The sequence below is a fragment of the Beta vulgaris genome, chromosome 6 (genome assembly GCF_026745355.1).
Source record: "Beta vulgaris subsp. vulgaris cultivar EL10 chromosome 6, EL10.2, whole genome shotgun sequence".
Lineage (NCBI taxonomy): Eukaryota > Viridiplantae > Streptophyta > Magnoliopsida > Caryophyllales > Amaranthaceae > Beta > Beta vulgaris.
In genome coordinates this window covers 25,598,128-25,622,582 of record NC_079207.1, presented here as the reverse complement: position 1 = coordinate 25,622,582, position 24,455 = coordinate 25,598,128, and the positions used below count along the sequence as shown (strand labels likewise).

Genomic DNA, 24,455 nt, shown 5'->3' with positions numbered 1-24,455 from the left:
AAGCAGCTGACCATGCTCAGTATGCCATGGCCGAGCAGGAGGTGTTGCACCAGTAGTCCAAGACAGCTTGGGAAAAATGGTCGGCCGAGCTTGAGTCTCAAAATAAAACTTATCTCCTTCGGCTGACCGAACTGCTGGACGAGAGGGTAGGCCCTGGAACGCTCTCTTAAGGACGAGAGAAACTCAGTCATGCTAATGGCTGCCGAGTTTTTCAGAGAGAACCTCGTCCTTAGGGTGAAGAACCAGGCCCTAAGAGCCGAAGTCACGGCCACAGTGGATGCGGCCAAGGAGGCCATGAATACAATCATCGATACCTCAAAGGACTCGGCCGTGCAGGCCTTTGGAATGATGGCCGAGGAGGAGGATATCCCCAGGTATGCTCGCCGGCTGGAATTTCAAGAAAGCCTGCACAGAGCCAACATCAAAGGGGAGGAACCCCCCGTCTTCCAAGAGTCTTCAGAAAACGAAGAACAAGAAGATGATGTGGAGGCCCAGGACGAAGAGAACAACGCCCCTCCTAACGCTTAGTTTCTTCATTTTCAATTTTGGCCGCGAACCACTTGTAATAATTTTTTTTTTTGTACTCTTGCTTTAGATTTGGTTGTAATCCTTTCTTCTATCTATGAAAAGTTAACATATTTCAATCTCCAATGCTTTATACTTTAATGCAAAAGACGCCTTGTTTCATGATTGAATATTTATGCCAAGTACAAAAGCAATTCGTCTTAACATACTTCAGACGATTCCCCCAGCTCCTTTGGCCGAGTGTATTAAGGCATTTATCAATTGCCTAGGCTTTAATGCACAAGTATGAAAGCAATTCGTCATAACATACTTCGTCTGAACCATTAGTTCTTTTTTGGACGAGTAGGTCAGGACGTTCACCAGATGCTAGCAAAAACTTGTGAGTTTAAAAACTGCTAAGTTAATAACTGTTCGGCCTGAACTGGACATCATTCTCATTGGACAAAGACTTAGTCATTTTTAATAAGTTATGCCCCTATATGCCCCCCCTTCTTGGATAAGGAGGTTTTGATAACCTTCCTTTGTTCAAGAAGGAGAAAAGGTCATAATTTCTAAATAACTTGAACGTTTTATGTGGGTGATTGCAACCCGTCCATCTTTGTTAAATTATGAAATAACTTGTTCCTTTACTAAGGTTGTTATTTCTAAGTTTTTGGCTTTTGGACGGAAGGTAGGATACCTTTACTAAGGCGTCCTAATTCCAGCCGACCTTGTTTAGGAGATGTTTAACTCTTTAAGTAAACAAGCGGCCAATTTATGTAATTATCTATTTTAGGATGATAGCATGTTCAGCCGATCTCCTAATGGAAGGTGTATTTATTTGCTGCTCTGTTGTGTTAGTTAGCTTTGGACGATAGTATATAACTTAAGCAAATAAATCAAACAGAGTCATAGAGAAGTAGAGCTGTATTATATGAATTTTGCTTGACGGATAGTCAAGGTACATGTATACATTCTATTTTTTTCATTGTAGTGCATTAAGAGTAGATTACAATCTATCAAGATGCCCTAAACAAAGTATTTCTTCAAAGTATCAGAATTCCACGTCCTAAGAATAGGACGTCCGTCCATACCTTCCAGACGAAAGGTGCCATTCTGAACTACTTCGATTATTTTGTAGGGTTCTTCCCATTTAGGGGTGAGCTTTCCTAGCTCCTTGGCTCGGCCGACTGCTTCCATTTTCCTCAAGACGAGGTCTCTAAGCTTCAACGGACGCCTTGCAACTCTTTTGTTAAACTCCCTTGCCATCCTTAACTTATAGAGTTGCATTCTCAGCAATGCATTGCCCCTGACTTCAGGGACTAAGTCCAAAGCCGTCCGAAGAGCTGACCAGTTAGCATCTTCTGAGTACATCATCACCCTCAAGGTTGGTTCTTCAATCTCAATAGGAAGGACGGCCTCAGAGCCATATACCAGCATGAATGGAGTTTCTCCCATGGAGTTCTTGGCCGTTGTCCTTATTGACCATAAGACCAACTGCAATTCTTCCACCCATAGCCCCTTTGCATTATCTAACTTCTTTTTTATCCCGGGCGACAAAATCTAATTAAAAGCCTCGACCTGCCCATTGGCTTGTGGATGAGCTACTGCAGCAAAGTGAGCTTTGATTCCTTGATCGGCCAACCATTGACGAAGCTTGGGTGTTTCAAACTGTGGCCCATTGTCAAAGACGATCGACTGGGGCATACCAAACCTTGTAATGAGGTTCTTCCAGATGAACCCTTTGACGTCATTGGTGGTAATGCCTCTTAATGCTTCAGCTTCAACCCATTTTGTAAAGTAGTCAACAGCTACTATTACAAACTTTTTCTGGCCGACAGCAATAGGGAATGGGCCAAGAATATCCATTCCCCATTTAGCAAAGGGGAGAGGGAAGAGGATTGGAGTTAAGTAATTGGACGGCTTCTGATAGATGTTGCCATGTTTTTGGCAACTATCACATTTCTTTGCGTAGAGCAAGGCGTCCTCCTTTAAGGTCGGCCAAAAATAGCCAGTCCTCAGAGCCTTTTCTCCTAATGCCCTCCCTCCAATGTAGGAAGCACAAGCTCCTTTAGCTCTTTTAAAACGTCCAATCCCTCCTTTCTACTGATGCACTTAAGAAGAGGCCCGTTGTAGGATTTTTTGTACTCGATCCACTTGTCCCTAGCCTTCACGTACTTAGCTTCTACAGGATCAAGAGGCAACCGACCAGTCTTCTTGAAGTCAATAATGGGACTCATCCACTCATCTTCCGGCTGAGAATCAGAACTTCCTCAGCATCAATGCTCTTGGCCGCCTTGACCTCCCAGAAGACTGTTTTAGGGACATCCCCTTCAGCCGAACTGGCTAGCTTAGAGAGATCATCAGCCAGATGGTTTTCAGATCTAGGCACTTGATCTAGGACGAATCGTTTCAAAGACTTGATCTCCTCTTTGATCAAGTTCATATAATTCTGCGGATTGAGCTTTAGCTTGTACTTCCTCAAAGTGAGGAAAGTTTCTCTCAAATCGTCCAGATGATCCTTTTCTTCTCGACTCTTGACGATCATATCGTCGATATAAGCTTCCATATTTCTCCCAAGTTGTGACTGAAACACAGTGTTGATAAGCCTTTGAAAGGTGGCCGGCGCATTTCTCAGGCCGAATGGCAATCGGAGCCAGCTATACAGCCCTTTCTCTGTGATGAAGGAGGTTTTATCTTGGTCGTCTGGCCACATGGGAATCTGGTGGAAGCCTGAGTAAGCGTCCATGTAACTCAGCAGTGCATGACCTGCTGTAGAATCAACCAGCCGATCAATCTTGGGCAACAGAAGCTTTCCTTAGGACAAGCCTTGTTTAAATCCGTGTAATCAACGCACATCCTCCATGTGCCATTCGGCTTCGGAACCATCACCACATTTGCTACCCAATCTGGATAATAAGTTTCACGGATGAACTTAGATTTGAGCAACTTTTGAACCTCTTGGTCAACGGCCTAATTCCTGGCCGGTCCAAGATGCCTCTTCTTCTGCCGGATGGGCTTCTGCCCCGGCTCAATGTTTAGCCTATGCACCGCCACCTCAGGATCTATCCCAGGCATTTCCTCTACTGTATAGGCGAAAACATCTTCAAACTCTCTTAGCAGCTTGATCAAAGCGTCCTTGATCTCAGAATTCAGGACGGACCCAATCTTCAATGTTCTTTCTGGACGATCTGGTGCTAAACATATTTCTACCGGACTTTCTACCGGCTCCGGACGTTCTAGTCCCAGACTCATTATTGCCATAACCTCCTCAGATGAATTCTTTTCTTCTTTAATAGCCAAACACTTTCTTTTCTTGCTGGGCAAGAGCATTGACGGCTTGCTCTCAGGAAGAGGTAGCCCTTGAACCTTCTCTACTTCTTGCTTTAACTCAACAATCTGACCCTTTACCTTCTCGGTCGAGTCATTCTCCCGGACCTTTGGATGCTCTGCCTTTTCTTTCCATGATGATGGTTTGAGGGTGGTAAGGTAGCATTCTCTAGCAGCTTGCTGATCTCCATAGAGAGATCCAATCTTCCCCCCATCACACTCAAACTTCTTTAGCATTAAGTGGGTCACAATAATAGCCTTGATGTGATTTAAGGTAGGTCGTCCGAGAATGACGTTATAAGCGGTCAAGTCTCGTACTACCAAAAATTTCACAAAAAGCGTCCGGGCAGCATCTTTCTCCCCAACCCTGACGGGTAGAGTGACGGTCCCCTTGGGATGGATGATCCCTCCGCCGAAACCGATTATAGGGTGATTTACAGGCACCAGGTCATTTTTATCAAACTTCAACCGAGACAAACAATCCGCACTAATGATATCAGTAGAGCTTCCGGTATCAATCAAAATCCGCCTAACCCTGAGGTTGGCAATCTTCAGTTCCAGAACTAGGGGGTCATCATGCGGCGTCCTTATCTTACCTCGGTCCAGCTCGCTGACCACTATTTTGGGGAAAGGATCAGACTCGGCCTGGTTAGAGAGCATAACCTGACTGAGTTCCCTTAAAAAAATTGTTTTTGTGGCCGCGATTTGTTGGACCGCCGGCCGCAAATCCTCTTGAAATGACCATTACAACATCATCATCCGTGCTATCACCATCCATCTTTCTTCCTTGACGGTTATCTCTTTTCTGGACTTTCCTTCCCGACGAAGGCACATAGTTGTTCATCTTACCCTTTCGGGCCAAATCCTCTAATGCTCTCTTCAAGTGTTTGCATTTATTGGTTTCATGTCCACAATCCTTGTGAAAATGACAATACTTGCTTTTGTCTCTGTTACGGTAGGACGTCTTCATTTCGGCCGGCGCCTTTAGCTCATGCTGATCTTTAATTTCCATAAGAATGGAATATTGATCTTTGTTGAACTCTATAGGTTCAACTGAGGCCGCCGGCTCAGACCGCCTACTCCTCTTGGACGAGGTGATCAAAGAAGTCATTGCCCAAGTTTCAGCTTTCTTAAGCGGATTCTTTTTTGGCGGAACAGCCTCTTCTACCTTCTTTACCTATGGCTGCTTTGCCTCAGCACAAACCTCTGTGGCATGAATGAATGATTCAGCCTCCTTCAAAGCTTCTGTCAAAGTGGTGATTTTCTTCTTGACCAAATCAAACTTAAAGCTTCCTAGTCTTAAACCTCTAATGAAGGCGTCAAACGCCACTCTCGCATTCAGATCCTGTATCTGCAATGCTTCTAGATTGAATCTCTTCACATAACCTCTCAAGGCCTCTTTAGGACCCTGCATCACCTTACCCAAGTGCATGCTTGTTTTTTGTTCTTGACGATTAGCCACAAAGTGACTAGTGAACAGGATACTGAGCTCAGTGAAATTGTTCACTGAGTTAGGCGGCAAATTGTTAAACCATTTCTGAGCTACTCCCTTCAACATAGCTGGGAAATTCTTACACCAAGTAGCATCGTCCACCCCCTGGACATACATCTGATGCTTATAGGCTGATAGATGATCGTCTGGATTTGTTGTTCCATCGAAAGGCTCGATGGTCAGGAGCTTAACCTTTGGGAAAGGAGAGGACTCCATAATTCTGACCGAGAAAGGAGTTGGCCAATTGATCTGAAGTGCCCCAACCTGACCCTCAATGGGTATGTGCTCCCGACGATACTCCTTTAGTACCGGATTAGAAGAGGTGTTAGCTAAGGCTTGACGCCTGTACACCATTGGCTGCAGAATTGTTTTTTCTTGACTTGGCTGAAAAGCCGAAGGTCCATGACTTCGCCCTACTGTTCTGGACGGGAGCTTTAATGACGGATCCTTCATATAAGGAGTGGAACCAGAGGTCGAACACTGTTGGGCTGCCGCTCTTTTGGCTTCCAGATATTCCCTAGCATCAATTTCCATTTTGTGGCCGGTAGGGGGAATATTGTCTCCTGGACGGACTACCAACCTCCAGTCCATCTTCCTCCTGGAGTCACTAACAGCTGGCCCCTTCCTCTTGGAAAGCGGCCTGGTCAACTCTGGCCGAGGTGGCCGGCTAGTCCCTGGACGACCCTCTTGGGATCTCCCTTTGACTGGCTCTGCTGCCTCTCCTCCTGGACTTAGCTGAAATAACAACATATTGTTATTAATCTGCTCTTCCATGACAGCGGCCATTCTGGCCTGCAAATCATTTAAGACATTCTCCAAGTGACCAGCTGTCACTGGACGATCAAGGTTTTCCTGAATGACTGGAGTCACAGTCCTACCCTCCAGATGGACGGCAGCATGGCCTCTGTCCCGTCCACGGGGTGGCCTCTCGTCATCCATAGTGTCTTCCACTTGAACTCTAAAACTTCTGTTCCTTGCGACATTCGATGAATGACAATCCGTCATTATTGCGTCTCCCCACAGACGGCGCCAAATGTTACGTAGTAAGAAACTAGTAAACTAATACAACAACTCCCAACTTCAGATTCTTAATTTGGAGACTTGTGCAACAATGATTGCCTCGGATCCCGGTGCAACCCTCCGACCAGCAACCTGCAAAAAGGGACCCACCCTGGAGGTTTGGGTGGTATTTCCCCCTCTGATGCTTAAGTCAGATATCAGGGATATGAAGGAACTTTTAGAGAGAGAAAGTAGACAGAGAGAGAGAATTTATGGCAGAATAACAGTACTATGCTCTGAAAAAACGTACATTTCCCCTGATTTCAAGGACTATTTATACTGTTTGAAATGACTCATGTACCTTGATGTCACCCTAATTTGGGAGCATCTGATTGGCTGAGCAATAATATCAGGACACGTGGCAAGTGCTGATTGGTCAATACATTTTACCCTTTAGCTGAATCAGGCTTTACTTTATTGGGCCTAAGTACAATTTCAGGGCCACAAGGGAGCTTTTCAGTACACCTTTTCTTCAGAAAAGTGTACTTTTAGCCCAAAGGACCTGCAGGCCTTTGTACTTTTCTTGGCCTAAGCGAATGCCACATGTAGGGCTGAAGTAGCGCCATGTGTCATAAGGGTAGCCGCCGATTTTTAGGCTAGAACACTATGGATCTGGGTTGGATCTGGATCCCCCTTGAAAAAAACGGATTTGTACTGGGTCCTAAATTATTACCCGAATCCAGATCCGTTTACCTGTTTTTATAATAATATTATTATTATTAAATATTATAATATTAGTTATTACATGTAGTAACGGATTTTTGCTTGAATTTCGAATCATTATTCTAATTAATGTGCAATTTACTGGATTATTGAGTTCGAAAAATCGGTTGATAATTGTTAATCTTTCAAAAATAGTTGATTAATCTACAATTTGATAATTAAATAGTTGTAAATGGTTGCAATTGTTATTTTTCAGGAATTAAATGTAATTTTTGGTTAATATTAGATGACTTTATTATTTAAAATCTTTAATTGTTGTGAAAATTAGGGTAGTTTGAACATAATAGGCAAGGATCCGTTTAGGACCCGGATCCATACGGATCTGGATTTGGATCCTCATTTTTGTACGCAATGGATATGGATAGGATCTGGATCCTTGTCGAAAAAACGGATCTGGATCTAGATCTTAGAGGACCATGTCCAGATCCTGCCCATTGTCATCTCTAATCACGTGACGTGTATACATTATCACACACGCCTTTTAATATATTTGTCTAGATAATAACAAGTAACATGAAAAAGAGTTCAAGGACATGTCTTGGCGCGATTTGGTATAGAAAAAAATATATTAGTACTTAATTCCACATCAAACCCCAAGATGATAGCCAAAACTATATTGATCTTTCGGAAAAGTGGAAAACTATTCATGTTGGTAGCTACAAACAACCCAGCTGGAGATCAATACAAGAAAAAGAAGCAAACAATTTTCGATCTACCAAATTCGAACTAGCGACCTTATGATCATCTGTTTGACCAAAATCCTCAGCTAATTCATCACATTCACTTCTCGAATCGATTTGCTTTTCCATAGTTAAATTGAATTCATCATATCAATTAACTCAAATGAGCTGTAGAAATATGCCTTGAATCATTATGCATCGAAGTTGTTCGACAAAATGCGTCAAAGAACGTCTTCGGGGTTCCGCCCGATCGGGTCGGGCAAGGCCGCCCGATCGGGCCCGCAACGAGAGAAGAAACTGAAGTGAAAGAAGCTTTCGCCCGATGGCATCGGGCCTCTTCGCCCGATCGGGCGAAGTACCGAATTACAACTCGGGCGACTTCACCCGACCGGGCGCGCAACGAAACTGGGGAGGAAGTAAAATACCCCCCGATCGGGCGGGTTCGCCCGACCCGATCGGGCGGCTGCCCGGTTAACGCGTTTTCGCGTTTTTCTGACGGGATATAAATACTCTGTTTATATTCTAGGGTTTCTTACTACGAAATTCATTTTTTTTCTCTCTGTAATCTGTTCTTCTCACATAATAAAATATTCTCCCTCTCTCTGCCGTGGATGTAGCCAAATTGGTGAACCACGTAAATCTGTTGTCTGATTTTATTGTTTTTGCATTCGTTATTTGTTTCTTTCTCACGTCCGTTATAACAAATTGGTATCAAGAGCTTTGGTGATCGATCTGTGTGAGAAAGATGTCTGGGATGAATGTCAAAATTGATAAATTTACTGGGAGGAATAGTTTTAGTCTGTGGCAAATCAAGATGCGGGCTTTACTGAAGCAACAGGGGTTGTGGGCACCGTTGGCCAAGAAGGCAACGGATTCGGTTACCGCTGAGATGGAAATTCTGGAGGAGAAAGCACATTCAACAATTATGTTGTGTCTGTGGTTGCAGTTAGAGAGCTTGTACATGACGAAATCTCTAACCAACAAGTTGCTTTTGAAGCAACGTCTGTGCAGCCTGCGTATGCAGGAAGGTACGTCTTTAAGAGATCATTTAGATAAATTAAATACCATCTTACTAGATCTGCGAATATTGATGTTAAAGTAGATGATGAGGATGCTGCTTTAATTCTGTTGGTATCTTTGCCTATGTCATATGAGAATTTTGTGGATTCATTTATTGTTGGTAAAGATAGTCTGTCGTTAGAAGAAGTAAGATCTGCTCTGCATACTAGAGAAGTCCGTCACCAGGCTTCTGGGTCTAGTACAGAAAATCAGGCATCTGGATTAGTAGTTATTGAGGGAAGGGACAAAAGAAATCTGGTAAAAAGAAAACGAACTTTAAAAATTCGAATTCTAAGGGTCCTAAAACTACTGATATCTGTAATTACTGTAAGGAGAAGGGGCATTGGAAGAATGAGTGTCCTAAGAAAAAGAAACAGCAGGATAAAATGAAGGTTCTGCTGCTTTGGCAGAAACTGGAGGTGATCTGAGGAAGATCTGGCCCTAGTAGTTAATAGCCAGTCACATTGTAGGGATGTGTGGGTTCTTGATTCTGGGGCATCGTATCATATTAGTCCATGCAGGGAGTGGTTTTCAACTTACAAGCAGATAGATGGAGGAAATGTTTCTATGGCTAACAGTGCTGCCTGCAAAGTAGTTGGGATAGGCTCTATAAGGGTGAGGACTCATGATGGTACACTCTGTACCTTGAACGAAGTTAGGCATGTTCCATTAATGACAAAGAATCTGATATCTCTGAGTCTTCTAGATAGTAAGGGGTTCAGTTTTCAAGGTGAAGGTGGAGCTATGAGTGTCTACAAGGGTTCAAAGGTGGTTCTGAAAGGTATTAAAGTTGGTACCTTATATATTCTTCAGGGGTCTACTATGACAGATTCTGCTGTGTTGCATCATCTGAGATTCACAAGGAGGAGTTGACCAAGTTGTGGCATATGAGACTTGGGCACATGGGTGAAAGAGGGATGCAAATTCTGTCAAAAAGGGATCTTCTATGTGGGCACAAGGTGCAGAGCCTAGAGTTTTGTGAACACTGTGTGTTTGGGAAGCTTCATCGCAGCAAGTTTCCAAAGGCGGTTCATACAACTAAAGGTACACTTGATTATATTCACTCTGATTGTTGGGGACCTTCCCGAGTTGCATCTATTGGAGGTCACAGGTATTTTGTGTCTATGATTGATGATTATTCAAGAATGACTTGGGTGATTATGATGAAGCATAAAAGTGATGCTTTCAAGAATTTCAAACAGTGGAAGGTTTTAGTGGAAAATCAAGTTGAAAGGAAGATCAAAAGGCTGCGAACTGATAATGGTCTGGAGTTCTGTTGGTCTGAGTTCGATGAGTTCTGCAAAAATGAAGGGATTGCTCGCCATCATACTGTTAGAAACACGCCACAACAGAATGGAGTTGCAGAACGCATGAATCAGACACTTCTGGAGAGAGCAAGGTGCATGCTCTCAAATGCTGGGATGGCTAGGAGGTTTTGGGCAGAAGCTGTAAGTACAGCTTGCTATCTGATCAATCGGGGACCCCATACAGGTATTGACTGCAAGACACCTTATGAGGTGTGGTCTGGTAAGCCTGCAGATTACTCTTTGTTGAGAATTTTTGGTTCTACTGTCTATTATCATGTAAATGAGGGAAAATTAGAACCTAGAGCTAAGAAGGGTAGATTTGTTGGTTTTGGGATTGGGGTTAAGGGCTATAGAGTATGGTCACCTTCTGAAAATCGTGTCATACTTAGTAGGAATGTAATATTTGATGAAAATTCCATGCTTAACCCTTCTGTAAAGTCTACTGTGGTGTCCGTCAGTGGAGATGTTGATAAACAGGTGGAGCTGCAAGTCACTCAGGCTGAGAGTGAATCACAGCACCAAGGTGGAGAAGATCAACATGAAGAAGAGCCATCTGAAATTCACAACCAAGCATAGCACTTGATAGAGCTAGAAGAGTTGGTGTGGGGCCTCCAAAGAGGTATGGTTTTGAAGATATGGTGGCCTATGCACTTCAGGTTGCTGAGGAGGTGGAGGTTGAAAATCATGAGCCATCCACCTATAAGGAAGTTGTTTCTGGAAGTGAGTCTACTTTATGGCTTGCTGCAATGGGAGATGAGATGGAGTCTCTCGATAAAAATCAGACTTGGGAGTTAGTTAAACGTCCTAAGGAAAGGAAGATTGTGACATGCAAATGGGTCTTCAAGAAGAAAGAAGGGTCTTCACCTACTGAGGGGGTTAAATATAAAGCTCGGGTTGTTGCAAGAGGGTTCACACAAAGGGAAGGGGTAGATTATAATGAGATTTTCTCACCAGTAGTCAGACATACTTCCATCAGGGTGCTACTAGCAATGGTTGCACATCAGGATCTTGAACTTGAGCAACTAGATGTGAAAACAGCTTTCCTACATGGGGAGTTGGAGAAGAGATTTATATGACACAACCAGATGGGTTCCAAGTTCCGGGAAAAGAAGACTATGTTTGCAGATTGAAGAAGTCCTTGTATGGGCTAAAGCAGTCTCCTAGGCAGTGGTATAAGCGGTTTGACAGCTACATGATTGAGTTGGGCTACAACAGGAGTGAGTATGATTGTTGTGTGTACCATAACAAGTTGAGTGATGGTTCTTTCATATATCTGGTTCTGTATGTAGATGATATGCTTATAGCTGCTAAGGCTAAGTCTGATATTCAGAGGTTGAAGGGTCTTCTCAGTGCTGAGTTTGAGATGAAAGATTTGGGTGCTGCAAAGAAGATTTTGGGGATGGAGATCTATAGGGAAAGAAGTCAGAAGAAACTTTTCTTATCTCAGAAAGGTTATATTCAGAAGATTCTTATCAAGGTTTGGCATGACAACTGCAAAGCCTATAGACACTCCAAGTGCTTCAAATAATCATTTGTCTGTGGCTTTTGCACCCAAAACTGCTGAGGAGAAGGAGTACATGAGTCGAGTTCCTTATGCTAGTGCAGTAGGGAGTTTGATGTACGCTATGGTTTGCACTAGGCCGGATCTTGCACATGCAGTCAGTGTAGTTAGTAGGTTCATGGGTGATCCTGGTAAGGAGCATTGGCAGGCAGTCAAGAGGATTTTTAGGTACCTAAGAGGTACTTCTGATGTTGGTCTCATTTATGGGAATGATACCCAGTGTTTAGTCACTGGTTATTCGGATTCTGATTATGCTGGAGATGTTACAGTAGGAGGTCAATGACTGGTTATGTATTTACTCTTGGTGGTTCTGTTGTTAGTTGGAAGGCAACTTTGCAGGCTACAGTTACTTTGTCTACTACTGAAGCAGAGTACATGGCATTGACAGCAGCTGCTAAAGAGGGAATATGGCTAAAGAGACTAGTTAGTGATCTTGGGTTGCATCATGATCAGGCTACTGTTTACTGTGACAGTCTGAGTGCAATATGTTTAGCTAAGGATCAAGTCCATCATGAGAGGACTAAACATATTGATGTGAGATACCATTTCCTAAGGAGTGAGACTAGGATTAAGGTGAAAAAGGTAGGAACTGCTGATAATCCTCTGACATGTTCACCAAGCCGGTTCCGCAGAGTAAGTTTCAACATTGTTTGGACTTACTCAATGTTCGTGATTGTTAATTGCCCTCCTTGGGCAATTCTGGGGTCCTTAGGGACTAATCTGGTCTGGTTGTCTTTTGGGACAAATCTGGTGTTTGGGAGATTCTGGGCGTTGTGATCAATGCTCTGTTTTTGGGTTATTATGAGAGGATTCAAGTCAAGGTGGAGATTTGTAGAAATATGCCTTGAATCATTGTGCATCGAAGTTGTTCGACAAAATGCGTCAAAGAACGTCTTCGGAGTTCCGCCCGATCGGGTCGGGCGAGGCCGCCCGATCGGGCCCGCAACGAGAGAAGAAACTGAAGTGAAAGAAGCTTTCGCCCGATGGCATCGGGCCTCTTCGCCCGATCGGGCGAAGTACCGAATTACGACTCGGGCGACTTCGCCCAACCGGGCGCGCAACGAAACTGGGGAGGAAGTAAATACCTCCCGATCGGGCGGGTTCGCCCGACCCGATCGGGCGGCTGCCCGGTTAACGCGTTTTCGCGTTTTTCTGACGGGATATAAATACTCTGTTTATATTCTAGGGTTTCTTACTACGAAATTCATTTTTTTTCTCTCTGTAATCTGTTCTTCTCACATAATAAAATATTCTCCCTCTCTCTGTTGTGAATGTAGCCAAATTGGTGAACCACGTAAATCTGTTGACTGATTTTATTATTTTTGCATTCGTTATTTGTTTCTTTCTCACGTCCGTTATAACATGAGCTTCACACAAAAACTTCTCACTGCATCATCTCAGAAGATGTTGGCGTGAGTGCGGTCGAGATGAGAGGCGTGGGAGGCGGCGGAGGTGGACAGAGATTGGAGGAAGACTGGAAGAGGGTAGTGATGCGAGTTAGGATTTTGAGGGTGGAGAGTTTGGAGGATTTTGAGGATTTGGGACTGCGGTTTTAGCGAAGGTGTGGGAGAATTGGGAGGATGGAAGGGTGACTTATGGTGGTTCTGCCACCTTTGGTGAAGGGGGTGTGCTGGTCACTGATGAGGGGGAGAAAGGGAGGTAAAAGAGAGTCTAGAGAAGAAAAGAGAAAAATGGAAAAGAAAAAAACATAAATATTCTATTCTACAACTTCAGCAGGTTATTGATATCAAAATGAGCTGATCATGTTAAAAGGTTGGATTATTAAAAAATAATTAAAAAGTGGGATTAATTTGAACAAATGATTCAAATTTTAGATTATTAGAATAAATCTGAAAAGTTTAGTTATTATATCTTGTAAGTTTTTCTTTTGTGTTTTTGTTTAAAAGAATGTAAACTATTAATAATGGGTTGAATTATCTCTTAGTTGCACAAGGCATCTAAAATAGGTAGAAGTGACTTTGTTCAAACAATTCAACGTCTTTGTGGTGGCGAAGATCTGTCAACAATAGAGAAAGAGGAGATGGTCGTCTGTCGAGAACAGAGAAAGTGGTGGGGTAGTTTTGGTTAGGAAAGAGAAATTGTAGGTGGAGTGGGAGAGAGACGGAGAATAAGGTAACTGAAAGAGGAGTTGAGTGAGAGAGATTTTGATGTGACGGGGATGATGGTAGTAATTTTGATGTGAGTGGATTTGGTCTAGTGGTTAGTTTTGAGTTCATTCATCATACACCTAGGTGTATCATGTGTATGATACACTTAAGACTAATTTTTGCTCATTTGATCATTTGAAACTCTTTTATATAGTATATTTTGCTCATTTGGATGATTTAAAATGAACAATGAGCTAAAAATAGCCTTGGTGTACCATGTTCACGGTACACTCAGGTGTATGATAATTCTTTTGGTGGGTTTTACAAGGAAATGGAAAAGAAGGGAATCGGAAAATGTATTTTTATACGTATTAAAAACAATAGTAAGAAAATACAAAGATGGTAATAGCGAATCTCATAAGAATTGGGGTTTAAATCAAATGGTGAAATTTCCTATCTTTCTTAGCTAGCGAAGTTAAGCGTTTAATTACTACCCTAAGTATTTGCTTGGATTTAATTTTTTTTTTTTTGGGGGGGGGGGGGGGGAGGGGTTGTGGCTTTAATCAAGGGCGCGACGTAGTAGATGCCTAAGAAGGCCATGACCCCTGTTGAAGACTTAGAGCCGGTTCTCCGCAGCTTATTTTCAGTTCAGTTCAGCTTCAATCAGTTCAGTTCAGTTCAGCTTCAATCAGTTCAGTTCAGTTCAGCTCAGCTCCAATCATTTCAGTTCAGTTCAGTTCAGTTCAACTCCATTCTTTTATAACCATTTTGTTAAATATTATTATTATGTTGGTATAATTTATTTTACTAATTACTCTTATTATTATTATCATCATTATTATTATTATTATTATTATTATTATCATTATTATTATTATTTAGATATATATCATTACTATTAAGTATTATTATTATTATTATTATTATTATTGTTTCTATATATTATTTTTTTATTATAGATTTACTCATTATTAATAGTAGTATTATTAGGAGGAACATGATTTAGGTCAAAGCAAAAATAAACCCACTTTTTTTAGCCCATAAACCAATCAAATCACGTCAAGACGGTTTATGATGTAATTTTTGGTCCAACCCAATCATTATTTTTATACAAATATTTTTATATTATTAAATCTAATTATTAAAATAGTAATATTAATTTACTTCTTAGATATTATTGTTATTATATATCATCATCAAGTATTAATATATTAATACAAATAATATAAAATAATAATTATTAATTATCATTATTATCATTAATTATTATTATTATTAATTTATGATTATTAATATTATTTATTTATAACTATCATTTAAAAATATCCAAAATACTATTATTATTTATTATTCATTATTATTACTTATCATTATAATTATTATTTAATATTCATATTATTGTTGTTTAAAATATTATTTATATATTTATTACATTCAGTTTATTTCAATTTAATTTAATTCAATTCAATTCAATTCAATTCAATTCAATTCAGTTCAGTTCAGTTCAGTTCAGTTCAATTCAGTTCAGTTCAGCTCTAATCAGTTCAGTTCAGTTCAGCTCTGATCAGTTCAGTTCAGCTCTGATAAGTTCAGTTCAGTTCAGTTCAGTTCAGCTGTTTTATGCCGAAGAGAACAGGCCCTTAGTTGTGTCGATTACAATAGGCTATGAAGATTAAAAAATGAAAATAAAAATTATTTTATTGGTAAACTGGCTTTCCTAAACAAGCATGTTAAAATCACCCCATTCTAAAACCAAATTTGACTTCATCCCTGATTGTAATGGTGTAACACTCCTAGGTATTCGGGAGCCTAAGGTACCTAAGATTTTATTGGCTATCCTACATCGAGAGTCGAGGAGAACAAATCCTTCTATATTAAGAGGTGGACACGTCAACCTAGTAGAAGCCTTTTGGGTAGGACTTCAATCTTACACCAAAGCAAAACCTTACAGGTTATGATCCAAAAAGGACAATATTTACTAATGGGCTCCTAAACACCTAGTAGTGTTACAAATAGGCTACTGGGCGAGGTCTTATATATGCGAGTACAGACCATAAAATTTATTCTTACATATTAAAAAATAGCAAATCCCATTATAATTGAACCGCTCCTTGACTCTGGTGGTCGGCCAAGGGAGAGGGAAAGCTAAGAGAGACAACATACTGAAGGGAAATATAGCGGTGGATAGAGTAATAAGGAGCAACGGCTTTCGTCCATACTCATCGGCAAGCTGACCCAATAATGGAAGTATCACCATCTTAAAAATTCCAACAACCTACGTTCAAAATTACTTGCATTAGAAAATTTGAACTTGATACAACGTACAAGCAGGCTTGGTTCTCAACTGTCACCAAGTATAGTATATGGTATACTAGTATCTACATTTTTTATTAATCTACTTACTTTGTACTTTATCACTATCTATGTATTTTACTTTGACTATGGATTGTGATTTCTTCCTAAGTAAAAACATACTCGTCTCTAATCTTATTAGCTTCTTCTCAACATAAAATTTTCAAATACCAACTTTTTATAATTTTTGATTGTTCTTAGTTAAAGATAATAGTCAATACCCTGTCTTAATAAACGTGAAAATCAAATTATGTAGATTAAAAAGAAATATAAATGATATATATCATTGTCACCAAATCTCACTTTTACAAGAGGAGGATTAAATGAATATTATTGGATCACAAGAGTTCAAATTTCGAATCAATTAATTGTTGAGTCCTTCCCTAGAAGGATGAGCTATTTACCAAATTACTAAAGTGTAGCTTAGAGTATTTCTTATGATTGTTGATATTATATAATATATTTTTCTTCCTATGTTATTACAAAGTATGATGAAAGTAAATGGACTTAGACTCTAATTAAGCAAATGGATAAAGCTTTACAAAGAAGTGACAGTAATAGTCTTGTGAACTCAAAATTTAGATTAATCATAATAAGATTAGTTATAATATTTTTAGAAATTAACAACAAAAATCTAACTAGAAATTTATTATTTCTACCATCATAAATGTGTTGACTTTGTCAAACTTCTCATCAATACTTGAAAAGAGTTGTCGAACACACCTTCCAACCGTTAAAAGTCTAAAACACACGAAAATGCTACCATTTTAAATGAGTATCTGCATTTCTCGATAGATGCCAAACAAATTAAAAAATGAAGTTAATAAAAAGCCTTTTGTTTTAAGGAAAATGATACACATAGCCCTAAAGGGCTATGTATAAGAAGCATAAAATAGAAATAAAAATTTGAATCAAGCATTTATTACCTCAAATGATGTGAAATTTTGATATGAATTCATAAACTGTTTCCATTTTAAGACATGTATTTAATGCGTATATGTAGCCCTAAGGACTACATATACCATTACCCTTGTTTTAATAAGACAACTTATCTAAATAAAAATAAACCATACTGAAATCCGTCTTAAATATTCCTAAAATTTGTCAAAATACGTTCTTGTTTAAATATTATATATTCCAAAAAGAACAAGTTAAACTTGATAAAGAGGAAATTGTACACAAAAAAGGACAGAAAAGATAAAGAAAATGAACTAGATAGAGAAAATAGGAGGAGCATAGCGAGAGAGAAAGAGAAAAATCACAGTCTGTTGAAGGCCATTAAGATAAATAGGCTCGGAGCAAATAGTGTGGGCGGGGCAAAGTGCACGAGTAGTAACATCTACCAAAACAGAGACCGTCATTTCATCACCAATCCAGTGCGCACATAGCGGTAGCAATAAGTTCATCAATGGTCGCAGTTCTCTTATTCCCTTTTGAATCTCCATCTTCGTTATCAAATTAATCTTATTTGAATTTCTTTTAGATTGATAAGGCAAAATCTAACGAACATCTCGACTCGTTAGATAAGAAGAATACATAGATGAGGACTAATTATTAATTAATATAGCTCCACCATGTCATTACATATTTACATTAACGATGATGACTAATTGACTAGTCTTAAGTCTTATCGTGAGGAGAGTATAAACGATAGAAATCAATTTGGAGTCGAGCGGAGATTAGAGAGCCAGAGAATCAGAGATGCAATGAGAGATTAGAGGGGCATCCATCACAGTTAACACATTCACAGTTCACACTTCACACTTAACTGAGGTGGGCAAGAAGCCTCCATCACATTAGAAGTGGGCAAGTTTTACTCAATCACGTCTCCTTCGAACAAAGACCTTCTAAATTTAGCGGTTCATAAATGATCATGGGCCGCGTCTTTTACAATCCGACTTGCGTGGACCCGGTTCACACTAAAAATAGTGTGGACCAGGCTCAGGCATGTGACACTATATCAATTTAACATACACTATATCACTTTAACATACACTATATCATTGTAACATACACTATATTATTTTAATACACACTAAATCACTTTAACATACACTATATCATTGTAACACACACTATATCACTTTAACATACACTATATCACTTTAACATACACTATATCACTTTAACGTACACTATATCACTGTAACATACACTATATCATTTTAACATACACTATATCATTATAACATACACTATATCACTTTAACATACACTATATCACTGTAACATACACTATATCATTTTAATATACACTATATCATTTTAACATACACTATATCATTTTAAAATACACTATATCATATCAATATACACTATCATATACTCACGTGATATGGATCGGGTGCACACTAATTAGTGTGCACCGGGTTCATATTAGTTTTTTTACGTCTTTTAATCTAAAAATTAGTATGTATTTGAACTCGAGCGATATTTCGGATAATTTGTAATAAACGAATATGTTATTATTCTTACATTTTATAATTTATTTTAATCTAAAAAATAGCTTTAACTCTAGGCTATGTCCCAATAACTATAAAATCTATTATTAAGATTTTACTTTAACATTATAAAACCAAACATTACTTGATTTAGTGGTTATGACGTTAATATATAAGTTTGAAGTCATGTGATTAAATCTTATGACATGCATTTTCTAATTTTTTATTGTATGTGGAGTACATGAACTAAACACCGTAAGACAAAGCGCCACGTGACACAGTTTTGTATTTAGAGATACCTTTTAATATACTTAATATAGATCATTATAGATAATTACGTTTCTAATCGACTTAATGACGACAACGAGTTTTAATACAAATTTATATTATGGAGCATTGGAACTTGTTCCGGAGCATTTGTACAAACAAATACTTCGGCTATAAACCGTAGCATTTTTACATATAGGCCATGTTTGGTAAATGGCTTTTTCATTGGCTTTTAGCTTTTTAATTTGGTCAAACAGCCAAAAAATGTGTTTGGTTATTGGCTTTTTGGTTGGCTGAAAAGCTGGCTTTTAAGCCAAAATGAAAAAGCTGCCTGGAGCAGCTTTTTGGATTGGCTTTTGGCTTGTTGGCCCACAAACTCTCTAACAAACAGTCAACAGCCACACTTAATTTTGCCAAACACTTTTACAAACAGCTGGCTTAAACAGCCAACTTAAAAAGCCAATACATACAGCCAATGCTTCCAGCCAGTCAAACAAGCCAACTAAACCAGCCAAAAGCCAACAGCCAACAGCCGATTGCCAAACAACCCCATAATATACCAAAACAGTTTTGTGAAGTCTGTTGGAGCAATGATATTCCCATACCCTATATGGTCAAATATTATGGCAGTTCAGTAGTTTTACGACAAAAATTAATATTAAAAAGTTATAATTTTTTTAAAAATAAATTCATATATGGTTCAATATCATGTATTAGATGACTAGTATATTATATCTTAACACTATCTTATCATATCAATTAACTATTATATCATATCCTAGCTGCATCTAATCATATCGAGTAAATGTTGCATTTTATCAAGTTGCTAGTTAAATTACAAAAATGTCATGGTATGGGACAAGTTGTCCCCTACCGGGTATGGACGAATACTTTCTTAGTATGTTGCAAGTCAAATACAAAGCATTTGTGGCCTTAAAAAACAAAGCATATGAGGTTTTTTCACTAGCAAAATATGCATAAATGATCCTGAATTGCGTCTTTTAGTCTAAAAACTACTTCCTTTGTCTTTTTTTAGTTGTTACATTTACTCTAACATACAGACCAAGAAAACATGTAGGGACCATTGAAAAGTAGAGCAATAAAACATAAAGTAGTTGTCTTTTTGTGTGAAATAGACAAAAATAAGAGTATATAGGTAAATAATACGTGGGGTACCACATACTAAAAATAGAAATATTTGGCAAATGTAGCAACTAAAAAGAGACATGTCTAAATGGTGAAATGTAGCAACTAAAAAAAGACGAAGAGAGTACACTACAAAAAAAAAGCTTATATAGCGACGGATTTTTGGAGACGGATATATATCCGTTTCTAATTTAGAGACGGAATATTGATAATCCGTCTCTAAATTTATTTAGAGACGGATTTTTAAAATCCGTCTCTAAAGTTAGAGACGGATTTAAAAAATCCGTCTCTAAATTTACATATGAATATTTTATTCCACGTATTTAATTTAGAGACGGATTTTCAAAATCCGTCTCTAATTTAGGGACGGATTTTTAGAATCCGTCTCTAATTTAGGGACGGATTTTTAAAATCCGTCTCTAAATTTAGAGACGGATTCTAAAAATCCGTTTCTAAATTCAAATATGAATATTTTATTGCACTTCTTTAATTTAGGGACGGATTTTAAAAATCCGTCTCTAAGTTAGAGACGGATTTTAGAAATCCGTCTCTAATTTAGAGACAGATTTTAAAATCCGTCTCTAATTTAGGGACGGATTTGAAAATCCGTCTCTAAATTAGGGACGAATTTTTGAATCCGTCTCTAATATTTCTTCTACATATTACCAATATTATGTAGAGAAGTATACAAGTTGTATTTGGTGTAGTTGGTTGGAGCTTCTTCTCGTTTCTTTGAGGTTACAAGTTCGATTCCTAGAACAGCGATTCTTGCGACTGTGGAGTCTTCTTATCCTTTCCCTTGTAGAGCTGAACCGGGTTTACTTAAGGGATATTCCTAAATGGTAATGAGATCAACTTGAACTAGGTAGGTAATAATAGGTGACTAAATATAATCATGATAATATTAGGAAATATCGTGTTGTTAATTTCGTTTATATATTTTTTATATTTTCAGCGAATTTAGAGACGGATTTCCAAAACCCGTCTCTAAACTTAGAGACGGATTTTGAAAAATCCGTCTCTAAGTTTAGAGACGGATTTTCAGAATCCGTCTCTAAACTAGAGACGGATTTTGAGACGGATTTCCTAAATCCGTCTCTAAGCTTAGAGACAGATTTCCAAAATCCGTCTCTAAACTTTAGAGACGGATTTTTAAAATCCGTCTTTAACTCGAATTAGCGACAAGGGTTTTAGAGAGGGACAATATCCGTCTCTAAATCCGTCTCTAAGCCCATATAGCGACGGATTTGACCTATTTAGGGACGGATTTTGTCCGTCTCTAAATGGACTTTTTTTTGTAGTGGTAGTTTTTAAGTCCAGGCTATGTCACAGGTAATTATAATTCTTATTAATTTATTACTATTTTACTTTAATATTATAATGCTAAACATTACTTGGTTTAGTGGTTATAACTGTAGTATATAAGTTGGAAGTCATGTGATCAAATCTTATAGCATTTATTGTCTAATTTATTGTATGTGAAGTACATGAAATAAACACTGTAAGATAGTGCCACGTGGCACAGTTCCTTATTTAGGAACGTCTTTTAATATAGTACTAGTTATTAGGCCCGGGCTATGCTCCGGGTAAGATAAAATTTCATTTATTAATGTAATACTTTATGATAATATCACTAAATACAACTTAGCCTAGTGGTTAAAACTTTAGTATATCTACTTGAGGTCTCGGGATCAAACTTTATACTATGCAATTTCTTAATTTTTTTATTGTACATGGATTACATAATCAAAACTCCCTAGGGAAAGCGGCACGTGGCACAATTTCTTATTTTCGCACGCCTTTTAATATATTTGTATAGATAGACACTAGTCGAAAAATGAAGAAGGGCTGCGCTGAAAAAGGCCTGTAAGGCTGCGCTTTTTTACAGCAGCCCTTTCAGTATCAGCCCTTCACTTTTTAAGTAGGGCTGCGCTAGAAAAGCGCAGCCCTTAAGCTAGAAGGGCTGCGCTTTTTCCTAACTAGCGCAGCCCTTCCTACCAAAAAAATAATAAAAAAAATTTTTTTTTTGACATTTTTTTACTCATAATCTCACATTTTCTGAAATTAAACAGAAGAGAAGAGAAACGAAACGAAACGAAAATGAAAATACTAAACCCAAAACAAAAAAAAAGAATGAAACGAAAATGAAAAAAACGAACAAAGAGAAGTATACAAGAACATTAAAAACAAAGAGAAGTATACAAGAACATTAATTAAAACAAAGAGAAGTATACAAGAACATTAATCAAAATAAACAAAGAGAAGTATACAAGAACATTAATCAAAACAAAAAGAAGTATACAAGAACATTAATCAAAACAAAGAGAAGTATACAAGAACATTAATCAAAATAAACAAAGAGAAGTATACAAGAACATTATAGATCTGAAAATACAAGAACTACCTCCAAACATTAACCTAATAATGTTTAAATACTTAAAACAAAACCCTAATACATAATTTAAGGGGAAAAAAATTTCGGAAAAACTTAAAATGCCTATTTGGAGGCTTAAACGAACTCGAATGGCTTAAAAAGCGTAAACGTCACGGCATAGCGATGTGTTTGACTCGTTGGCTCGTTCCGCTTCCGAAAAGGTATCACAATAGGCAATCGGACTCCGTCGGCATGATTCGTGCAAATCATTTCAGCGTTTTTGTCGCAACATTTCTGGGAGTTTTTGAGAGGATTAGAGAGAAGGAGGAGAGGGAGGAGGGATGTGAGAGAAAGAGGAAAAGGAATAATGAGGGACGTGAGAGAGGAGAGAGAAGAATGAGGGATATATTTGACGAATCCCGCTTAATATTTGAAGCCCGCAAAGATGAATTTTTCAAATTTTTTTAAGAAGGGCTGCGCTTTTCTTCAAAAGCGCGGCCCTACTTAGTCAGAAGGGTTGCGCCTTTTATAAAAGCGCAGCCCTTCTGTTGTGTAGGGCTGTGCTTTTGTACAAAAGCGCAGCCTTCACTAGTAGGGTTGCGCTTTTAGAAAAAGCGCAGCCCTTCCTCCGCAGCCCTTCCTTTTTTTTCCCGTAGTGAGATCATTATAGATAATTACATTTTTAATTAACTTAACTAATTACCACAATAAGTTTTAATACAAATTTATATTATGGAGCATTGGAACATGTTCCGGAGCACTTTTACAAACAGATACTTCGATTATCAACCGTAGCATTTGTATGTAAGAATTAAGATACCAAAATACTTATGTGAGGTATGTTGCGGGTCAAATATGGAGCATTTGTGACCTAAAAAATCAAAGCATATATGAGGTTTTTTCACTAGCGAAATAGGCATAAACTAATATCACCTACATAAACCAATATCAACTACCTCAACAGATAACAAATACACATATAATAATGATATTAACATGAACAAATTGATACAAAATGCACAAACTGATATAAAATATCCATGAAGTTATCATATCAAATACCCATTAATTAATTGATAACAAACATATACACAATAATATATAATATGAATAAATTGATATAAAATATGTATAAACTTATATAAAATAAGCATACTTTGATTTAGACACATGTAAACTTATATAGGTTGATGTTAAATTGAAAATGCATAGACCTATTAAACATTGAAAATAATATATTTAATTATCCCTTACAATTAGTAGTGCTAATTGAGCGAGTCGATTGTGAGCAAAACTCTACTTGACTTGACTTGAAAACCATTTAACTTTGCTCCCCTCGTTCAACTCATTAAGTCCTTGCTCAACTCATGCTCTTTTTTTAATGAAGGGGCACGATGTGAGTTGGTAATTACAAATGATCATGTAGCAGTAGTAACAGAGCTCCTATGGCTCTTTTTATTACCTGGTTAATGCTGCATAACAGACTAGCTACAAAAAGCAGGTTATGTGATTGGGGGATCCTTGATGACAAAACATGTAGTGTTCTTGAGCTAATGAAACTAAACCACGCGTATTCTTTGAATGTCCAGAGTCTCATAATTTGGACTCTATGTCTCCAACAACTTGGAATTGCTAATCAACACAGAAGGTTGGAGGATGACATCAAAGTCATTGCTACTAAAAGCCACAGTAAAACGCCTCAAAACAGAATGTTATTGATGTTCTTTGCTGAAACAGTCTACCATATCTGGCACTAGAGTAATCAAGCTGTGTTTGGAGGGCTTTAGTTAGATTATGTTCAAAGTTATAAGCAAATTATGTTTAAAGTGTTCTATAGATGTACTTAGGAGCTAAGACAACTCCTTATAGTTTGATTATATGTTGGTTATTGGTTCCTTGTTGCTAGTAGCTGGTCTAAATGGGTGTGGGATAGCTCCAAACCTCTCATACAAGGTGGGGGAGTCTATCTTACTAAGTTTAGACTATTGTTGATTGCTTAGGTCATATCCATGCATTTTTTTTGGCTATCAATAATAACTTTGAATTGCCAAA

The 24,455-nt window shown here is 38.4% G+C and overlaps 1 protein-coding gene across 2 annotated transcripts in view; it reads right to left on the bottom strand.

Annotated features, from left to right (window-relative positions):
- LOC104896330 (uncharacterized) overlaps positions 1-17,935 on the bottom strand; it is a 33,611-nt gene extending 15,676 nt beyond the window's left edge. Inside the window, exons 1-2 of one of the 2 annotated variants that reach the window (XM_048647484.2) lie at positions 17,438-17,935; positions 15,894-16,098 (exon numbers count right to left, since the gene is read on the bottom strand). In XM_048647484.2, the coding sequence (XP_048503441.1) occupies positions 15,894-16,098; positions 17,438-17,620 (388 nt within the window). In that variant the 5' untranslated portion in view covers positions 17,621-17,935. The remainder of the gene's footprint in view (positions 1-15,893; positions 16,099-17,437) is intronic. The other variant, XM_010683069.4, reaches the window with a different exon arrangement.
- Positions 17,936-24,455: the final 6,520 nt, after the last annotated feature.